Here is a 9,978-nt window from a genome sequence, read left to right as displayed (position 1 = left end):
CGTTAGAATTGGTCAAGTAATTCATACTTGATAGAATTATTTAATTAATTAGTTATTAACCGGTATCCAAAAAAAATCAAAATTTGGTAACGTCTAGTTTCAAACGGGGCCAGATCACGTGTCTTAATATTATAATAATAATACAAGAGAATCAATGATATGTTAAAATATTACTAACTTCTCTTTACTCGTCTAAAATTACCTTTTCTCAAAGTTGACTAGTAACAATGAAACTAAATAAAACCATAGTAACTATTTGGTTTGGGTTGGTTTCAACTTTTTAATACAAAGCTAAAGTTTATGATTATACTTGTTACAATGTTATAATAACTTAGTAAAGCTAGAATGATGTATTATACTGAGAACACATTTTGCAATAAGAATAGTAGTGTGAACTGATAAAACTGGTCATATATTATAAATAGCAAAAAAAAGGAGAGCATGAAACTTGTTTCCAAGTTTCATATAAAAAACAATGAGTAACTGGCTAAATTGAAAAAAAAAAGTAAATGAAATGAATGCATTTGAGGTCATTTTTCTGCATCTGAGCTTGCGGATGCTTGCGAATTACCATCGTCCTTTGTTTTCTTTTTCCGAGTCCTTTTTGGGAGTTCGGGCAATGACTCATCTTGAGCGTGACGACCCTCGGTGCATCTAGTGTGGTGTCGTCTTGGCGGATGCCTTGGTTTGGTTTGAGAATCTGGTTCGGGTGTGTTTTCCACTGAGCGATGGAGCCGGTGTCTAGGTTTTGCCTTTTCTTGACGATCTCTTCGCGGGATTCTTTGGCCATTATCTGTAATAAACAGATTGTTTTGTAGTATTAAATAGATTGTTTCAATACAAGCTGCACAATGATTAATTTGAGTTATAGTTTAAGGCTGTGTCTAAAACAAACAACACTAACACACTATCCAAACACCACTGGTATGGTTCGCACTGGCCAAATATTATAGAGGAAAAATGGTCTTATGGGCCGTTTGATTGGTGAAAAATGGTCATATATATAGGTCGTATGAGATGCAAATCATACAACATGTATGATAAACAAACCCGTGTTTACCCCAAACTTATTTTCACGGGTGTCACAGCCCGTCTGACCCGCCTATTTACCCTGCTAGACTTAATCGTTCAAGTTCACATGTGAAACTGTAAAACGGGTCAGAATCTTGGCTTTTAGGTTAATATATTGGTCTTTATTTAGTTTCCTGTTCGAGTCAACTTAAGTTTCCTTTCTCCAAGTCTCGGTCTATCATAAATAGCGGGTATGATTAAATAGCGTGTTTCGCGTTTTTCTTGATAGCTCGATCCGGGCTAACATCCCGGCCTATATATGCTATTAAAAATTTATTAAATAGGATTTAACAATTATTATCATAGTTAGATAGCATTGATTCAGGCATTATATTAAAGTTTGAACTATTCTAACCTTCAGAAAGCCATTCAGGACCATCATGACTCGAGGCTTCAGATACGTTCGATGATCCAGATTGAGGTGTACCAAACTCCCTCATCTGAACCCAAAACACACACAAAAAAAAAATCAAATTTTCTATCATAAAAACAAATGAAACAATGCAAAGGTGACAAACATGAAACATACCCAGCCGGGAGATGCTTGGGCCTGTCCGTCACATCCGAAATGCGCAACATGTTTAACGTCCGTGGGACCGCCAATCTGTAATTCTTGTTTTTTCTCTTCTTCTGCGTGAAACAGAACACGTTAACATAAAGATTAATGAAGAGGATGAAGGAGAAAAGGAGGCTGACCAAAAACTTGGGAGATATATCTGAGGCCTTTAAGAAGTCCTTTAACCTTATGAGTATTCATCTTCAAATTAAGAATATATGGTTTGGATGAGGATGGGGTCTAATTTTGACCCCATAAATTGCCGGATTCAATTTAGGTAGATTCAATCAAATTGAATATTGATGATGCATATGAATGAATGCAGGGGGTGTCAGAAACAAACCAGAAAGGATACAAGACAGGGAGAAATAATATTGATATTAATGATAACAATATTAAAGAACCAAGGGAATTAGATGATGAATTATGAATATGAAAGTTTGTGTTTAAGATAAAGAGGGAAAGAATAGGAAGAAGTTGGGAAACTATACATGTATAAAAAATAACAAATAGGAAAATCATGTTAATTTTTTACTAAATATATAACCAACAAAAACTCAAATCAAACTGGCAAAACGAAACCTCTCATGCGCCATTTTAAGAGTGCCGGTTAGACATTGGTGCAGAAGTTTACTCTTTATACATTTAACCTTGGCGCATGGTTAAGCATCAGAGATTTCATATTCTAATCCAACTCTCACTGGTTTATACTTTTTACCTTTAACCCCCTAAAAGGCCGTCTAATAACTAGCGTAACTGCGTAAGCTATGTTCTACCTGGTCACATTAGTTAGCAAGCTATTGGTGGGGCTACTGAGTGACGAGGCTTTCACGATTATGAAAGAAAGAGACTTCATATAGGGTCCAACCAAAAATATTATATAGATGTTAATTAATAAACTGCAAAAACAAAAAGAGAAATCTGTAATTTGTCTCCCTGGTTTATATCGACGGGAGACGGAATAGCCCCTGAAAACTAATTTGCGCATTTTGCGCACCTGTGTTTACTGGGCGGGTTTTTTTGGCTCCATACAGTGTTTATTATGAACAGATGACTCCCTGCAGTGTTAAATAATTTGTTAAATGACCATTATACCCTTCATCTTCATCTTCGTCATTAACATTCAAACACATTAAGAACATCAACACATAAACCCAGAAAATCAAAACACATAAACCCAGAAAATCAACAATATCAAGAACCCTAACACAAACACAAACCCAAAAAATCAAGAACATCAAGAACACCATCTCCTTCTAAGAACCCTAACCCATAAATCTTATACAAATACATAAATTAACATCATCATTCAAACACAAACTCATATCTTCATCTTCATCTTCTTCACCCACAACCCATCACCGCCGCCGTCACCACCATTCCTTCGCCACACCACCACCACAGTAGCCGTAAAATCACGAACATGTTGCCGGAAATCAACATACCCACTACTCATATCTTTATCTTCATCACCACCACCCATCTTCTTCACCCGTCATCGTCGCCGTACCTCTTTGCCGGAAAATCGGATTCCAGCCACCGGCCACCGGCTGTCGGAAAATCGGATTTCGCCCCTTTTCACATCTTCAACATCCATCATCACATCACTACTCACCAAACACCATGCGCTACCATTATTGCTCACCAAAGTGGCATCACCATATTTCTTTTTAAATCTCATCCACACCTTAGATCTAGATCTGTGCTCTTTTTGTTAAAATTTTTGTATAAAACTTATGGGTTTGGTGGTGGCAAGTTTTCCGGTGGACGAAGACGGCGACTGTGGCGACGGGGAAGGGATGAGAGAGTTGAGAAGATGATGATAATGGTTGAGATGATGATAATAATGATGATGATGAGCTGCTAGTATTATTATTATTACTATTATTGTTATTATTATTAGATTATTATTATTAGATATTATTATTATTATTTGTCTAATTTCTAAAATACCCTCAACCATGGGCTCAATACACTCAACCAGGGGCTTATATTACAATTATAAAAAACATGAGGGTAGAAACTTCACAAATTAGTTTTCAGGGGTTAACCCATCGCACGACGATATAAACCAGGGAGACAAAATGCAGATTTCTCAAAAAAAAAAGAAATGGTACACATGAGAGTTTAGTACATCCTCCATGAGGTTTAACAAATGAAGCAAATAACCAATAACTCCTTTTTGTTCAAAACTATGCTTTCATATCATCCAGACCATGACCAGCCTGCCAAATAGAACCACATAAATTAATTTGAGGCAATTAAATCATACCCAATGTGTATTAACTACTATAAGCATTATGATCTCACCAAGAACTTGTGATTCTCCTGAAGGATCGGTTTAAATGTCGCACAGAATTTGTTAATATCAGATTTAATGTCACCTTTCCCACCCACAACTTCGATGAACTTCTTCGTGTCTGGAGCAAGCTTCATTGCAACCTATGAATCCAATTTCGGATTATAAACAAGCAAATTATTTATAGATAATAGTTTAAGTTGTTAAATTTTAAACATTAATGTAAAGATATTCTCATCAACTCTGGTAAGATTTGTTTAATCGAAGGTCTAATTTGTTCAAATACTCAAATCCATTGCTCAATCGATGGTTAGATTTGCTCAATCGGATTTAATAAACCCAGACCCTGTTTAATACCAGTCAACTACATAAAGAGTCGCATCACGCTTGCATCAGACAGCATAATGCGATGTGCGGCACCATGTGACACGTGCAGTTTAAAACCAAGGGGTGCTGGCTTGGTGGGTCAAACCCGACATGAACCCAAAAATCATGTCACACATGTGAACCCAAACGCGATACTCATATTTGTGAGGCGACACAAATAGAGCATTGACTTTTCTACTTTTTTACATATGAATACAATAAAATTACAAACTTATAAAAAACGTATATAAACTTGTGTTTAAACTATATAAAGTTATTACTGAATCTCTTAAATTTTAAAATTTCGCTTAATACACCAAGCCATTTTAAGTTTTGACTCAAAAACACATTTTAAACTTTTTTTATAAAAATATAAACATGTTCACAGGTCAACCCAAACCCACCCTTTTAGCTAAACATGTTCACAGGCTCAACCGAACTGACCTAAACCCATTTAGACTAAACCCAAACCTGCGAACTTCGTGTTAGGTTAATGTCATGGTCATAAATTTACACCCCTAGTCGTAAAAGCATAACGGAAAAAGAATACTTACTGTAAAAGTAGAACTGGCCAGCCAGCCATGATATTTCTTAAGTGTTTTGTTATAGGCTTCAGTACAAACTTGTGACATAGCCCAATCTTCATGCTCCATTAGGTTACGGAATAATTCTACTATGAAATCCATTGCCCTAAAATAATAAAAACTTGTGAAAGGGTATTTTGGACTTTATTATTTCAGTTAACTGAGGTGTCATCCTCACCGAGTTAGCCATAGTAGCCCGTTGGTGCAGCTTGATGAACCTTTTGCTTTCTTAGCTGCAACCTCCACCTGAACCATACTGTATAGCTTCTCAAATTCTGCTGGGTGGGACAGATATTTGTTCTCCAACCTCTGAAAAAAAAACCTCATAAAATAGACGGAGAACCAAGAATATCACATGTCACATGAATTCGAAAGAGAAACACGAGACACACATGTTTTATGTTTGGCACAATGGTGTATGAAACAAGTAAAAGACGAACGTTTGATTATTCTCATTCCAAAAGGGTTATTTTTTTTCTTAAAACAAGTTGCAGATGAACAGCCCGAATTTCGTTATTACAGAGAGAGGGTCTAACATTGAGTAAAGATAATAATTGAATCGACTAAAAAAAACAAGTTGCAGCGCAGTGTTATTAAGCGGTTGAGCACTTGAGCAGCACACATTCATCCCACAACAGCAAAATAAATCCAAATTAATGACTTGAAAACTGATTTGACATCAAGGTTGACAGCATATATTCATACCCATATGCAAAAGAAAATGCAAATTCGTGACCAGAAAAATATCATCTTCCATCAAAAAGAAGGGAAAGGATGATTACTTACAGTTATATTACCACCAACATCAGTCTTGACAAGCGACATAGCTGTTAGGAACAAAGCGGCGCGCGGAAGCGAAAAAACACACACATGCACAACGATAAACACACATAAACGAAAATATAAACGACACAAGAATTTAACGTGGTTCGGTCCCCGCGAGGGGACCTACGTCCACGGGCTGCAACTAGGTTTTCTTATTAGCTCAGAACCAAGATTACAATTACATGATGGGATATATATAATAAACAAGATTAGGGTTAAACATAATTAGGAGCCAAAACCGGGCCTTCTAATAAAACCGGCCCAAAGGCCTTCATAACCCAACAATCTCCCACTTGAAGGCCTTGCGATAAATTCCAGCCTGCCATCCAAGTAAATATAACAATCTCATTCATCCAGTAACTCTAGTAATCTTCAGTAATAGAAATCAACCAAGCCTCCAGTTCCAAGAACAAGCTAAAACTTCAACAAAAGAAGTTCTCCAAGCCTCCAGTTCTCTAGGAACAAACTAAGATTTCTACCAATCCACACCAGTTGCAGCGCCCCTTTCCATCAGTTACCTGAAAGGCCCATTGAAGCTCCCGAGAGCTCCAATCCGGTCATCACAGACCCAGCCATGACAAAACCCGCCAATGGCTCATCCTCAATCTTAACCGGCCCTCACTTACTCACACTACCGGCTCCAAAGACTTCCAGAGGATAATCACTCTCCAAAAATCAGCAGACTATACCAGGAGAGATTTTCACATTCGGATTTCCCAGTCTTCCGAACTCAACGTCCCTTTGGAAACAAACCTAGAACACACCGCGTGCTCCCACTGTTACCAAAACCCCGAACATGTTCAGACCTCCGAATACGCTCAAGCTAACATCACTGTGGCTCCAGGCTTCATGTCTGCAAACTGAAACCCCTTAGCTCTACCCGATTCAGCGAGCCAAGACCTTATAACTCGGAAGTTGGTTCACTTCTTCCGACGATACAGAGACCGTATCTTCCAAAAGTCTTTAACTAAAAGATTCAACAAATGCTTCATTGAAGTGAGTAACAAGAAATAAAGCAAACTAGAATCTTGAACCCAAGAGTCTTCACCGCCTTCACTGAGTCTCAATGCATCAACCCCAGATGCATTCTCAAAAGCAGAATTCCAAACCTTTCGACATCGACTCTTAAAATGTCTCACCTCTACGCAACCTACCAAGTCGACTATGCCCAGCTCCCACTGTTCCTGTTATCCCAACCCATGCCACACCAACACTCCATGAGATGAACCCCACTCGTACTATCCCGGCAAATAACTTTACCCAACACGAGATTATGAACCTCTCAAATGGTGTACCACTGATCACCACCAAACAAGATATAACTTCACAATTCCAAACGAACAAGAAGTAATAATCACAGTTTCGAACCAGCTAACAGGCAAACAGCTATAACAACAGTAGAACTTTCATGAAATCAAGCGGTACCAAGGGTTCTATGACCGTACACACGATCAGTTAACTCAAACCCTAACCGAAAGATCATCCAAACGAGCAATAGTTAACATGACTTGCCACTAACCTCATTTTTTTTTCACTTATGCCGTCACCAGCACACCCGCTGGTTCCATTTTCTCCAAGTTTATCCATCACCAGTACTATATCCAAGTTCACATGACAAACCAATCAACCAAAATCCAAACCGTCAAACATTTCGATCATAACCACCTCGTCTTCAGTTATAACAATAACAAACGAGAACAAATCGAAAACAGTGAACAGACACAACAAGGGCACGGGCCTAAACTTGACGATTGTTCAACAGAACACTGCCAAATAAACCGATTTGCTCTTGCAATAACCGATAAATCAACTAACTGTAAATAAACTATATAAAGTTACCTCAGACTAATCTCTTGCAAACAAATCTGAACCCGAACCTAAATGGTCTTCACAAAACCCGGTTCCCTGAAGCCGAGCAACCTCCAAAGAAAAACCCTAAAACCCGAAACACCCGACCCGGTGCTTCACCTGCAACGCCCGAGTGAAACCTGCAACTCCAAGAAGTCCAAAACAGGAATTCTAATTGCAAAATCACCCGGAAAACTGTCCCAAACAGCCCTGAAAAACAGCCCCGAACAGCCCTGTTAACCAGAAAAACGAAGATCTCTGACAATACTGTTCACCGCCGGAATCACTGTTCATGCCGGATACTGTTCACTGCGGCACTGTAGCGGCGGCACTGTAGCAGCCCTTCTCAAACCAGCCTCTTCTACCTTTTTTTTTTTTCCGATCGATACCCGTGCAAAACCGTGTGTAAACAACGAGCCAAAGCTCTGATACCACTTGTTAGGAACAAAGCGGCGCGCGGAAGCGAAAAAACACACACATGCACAACGATAAACACACATAAACGAAAATATAAACGACACAAGAATTTAACGTGGTTCGGTCCCCGCGAGGGGACCTACGTCCACGGGCTGCAACTAGGTTTTCTTATTAGCTCAGAACCAAGATTACAATTACATGATGGGATATATATAATAAACAAGATTAGGGTTAAACATAATTAGGAGCCAAAACCGGGCCTTCTAATAAAACCGGCCCAAAGGCCTTCATAACCCAACAATAGCTGCTCCAAATTGGTCTAGTATCGAGTAAGAAAACTAAAATGTAAGTTGCTGAATAGCTAAACTCATAGAGGCCTGGATTTCTTATTAGATTTGGAGTTTATTAGATCTATTTAATGCCATTTATTTTGTATTTTCTCTAATAGTGATTACAGGTAAGTTCATATCGATAAAGCAAGAGCATACCGATAACAGGCAATATCTGTTTGCAGACTTCTAAGAAAGGCTTTGTGAGTATTTCTCCTTGTTCAGACTTGACATGCTTCATTCCTTCTAAAGCAGGAGCAAAAACTGTCCCTTCCATATTGATGGTTACGATTACTGCAACAGTAAATGATATTGGATTAGATCAAATGCTTAACTTTGCTTCATTCTACCCTATATACAGTTGGAAACAAAAGGCAAAATTGTATTAAATTTATCAACAAAAAATAGCATAACTCTGTCAATTACACAAACTAGACCAAAAAACTTCCACATAGCTCACCCGATAATATAAATATACACAATAATAAAACGGAAATAAAGGATTATGCTCTGTAAATCTGTAACAACTAACACCATTAACAAACCACAAGTTACAAATAGGGGTGTGCATGAAACCGAAAAAACCAAACCGAAACAAAAACCGGCGGTTTGGTTTTATATTTTTGTAAAAACGAACTTATGGTTCGGTTTTGGTTTTGCATGTAATAAAAACCGAACCAACTTGAATTCATAGATTTTCCTTTATCATTTTAAATAATTTATAAGAACTTAATTAATATGTAACTCGCATTTTAATTAACAAAATAATTTAGTCCCAAATTCATATGTTGAGCCAAAAAAAAATTTCAGCCCAAAATATTTTAAGCTCAAATGCCAAAACCGAAACCGAACGGCTTTTGAAAAAAAAGCAAACAAACCTAACGAACCGTGCATTCCTCTAGTTACAGATGAGGAAACTTTTAAAGCATGTGATTCACATTTTACAAAAAGTATATCACCTAATGAACATTAACTGACCTAATCAAAGAATTGATGTTTATCACCAACGAAATTAAGGTGAACGAATTAACACTTACATGCACAACACACAATTAGTAGACCAAAATGGCACAGATCATCAACACTTTATACGTATAAATAAATAAAATCAGATCCATAAACCCTAGCTAGATTAGGTCAATCATGAAACTTAATTTCAGGTTTCAGAGAAATGAGGAACAGATCTGATCTCGATCGATTAATCCATAGATAGATCGTTATTACATGATCATATTCAACACAAAGATTTAAAGTTCAGATTCACCTTTTTGCTTGCAGTTATTTTAAGCTTCAATGAACGCTGTTATTTGGTTGATTTGGTGTGTAACAGTCAATAGCGATTACTATTTATAGGTTCATGCTGAATGCTGGAAACTGGACTGCACGATCAAAATATTATTATTATTATTATTATTATTATTATTATTCTTATTATAAAACAAGAACCCTTTAGTTTACTACTTTGACGTTTAAAAACCTAAACTTTTTGCTTCACTAACTTTTTATTTCTTTTTTGAATGACGACTTTCTACGGTACGACGGGTAGTTGTAGGTCGGCTGCGGCCAACCCTGGTTCGGAACCCACCCCCAAAGAGTGTCTCTCCTGATGTCACTTGACACCAATTGCGCCACCACAAGAATCGAAACTCTTTGGCGAAACGTAAGCATGATAAAACCCTCATG

General features: G+C 37.6%; 1 protein-coding gene and 1 pseudogene across 1 annotated transcript; both read right to left on the bottom strand.

Moving 5' to 3' along the window:
• Nucleotides 1-494: 494 nt before the first annotated feature.
• LOC143637479 (uncharacterized) lies at nt 495-1,883 on the bottom strand (annotated as a pseudogene).
• A 1,841-nt stretch (nt 1,884-3,724) lies between these two features.
• On the bottom strand, nt 3,725-8,585 carry LOC143637478 (glycolipid transfer protein 1-like). The gene is made up of 7 exons (XM_077104862.1): nt 8,455-8,585; nt 7,573-7,587; nt 5,663-5,703; nt 5,055-5,185; nt 4,847-4,982; nt 3,938-4,069; nt 3,725-3,852 (listed from the first exon to the last, which is right to left on the bottom strand). Exons 1-7 carry the CDS (start codon nt 8,570-8,572, stop codon nt 3,820-3,822), a joined length of 606 nt encoding a protein of 201 aa, XP_076960977.1. The 5' UTR covers nt 8,573-8,585; the 3' UTR covers nt 3,725-3,819.
• Nucleotides 8,586-9,978: the final 1,393 nt, after the last annotated feature.

This window comes from Bidens hawaiensis, unplaced genomic scaffold (genome assembly GCF_021521415.1).
Source record: "Bidens hawaiensis isolate Kalapana, Puna unplaced genomic scaffold, B.hawaiensis_p1.1 tig00008321_1, whole genome shotgun sequence".
Lineage (NCBI taxonomy): Eukaryota > Viridiplantae > Streptophyta > Magnoliopsida > Asterales > Asteraceae > Bidens > Bidens hawaiensis.
This window is presented reverse-complemented; position numbering and strand designations above follow the sequence as displayed.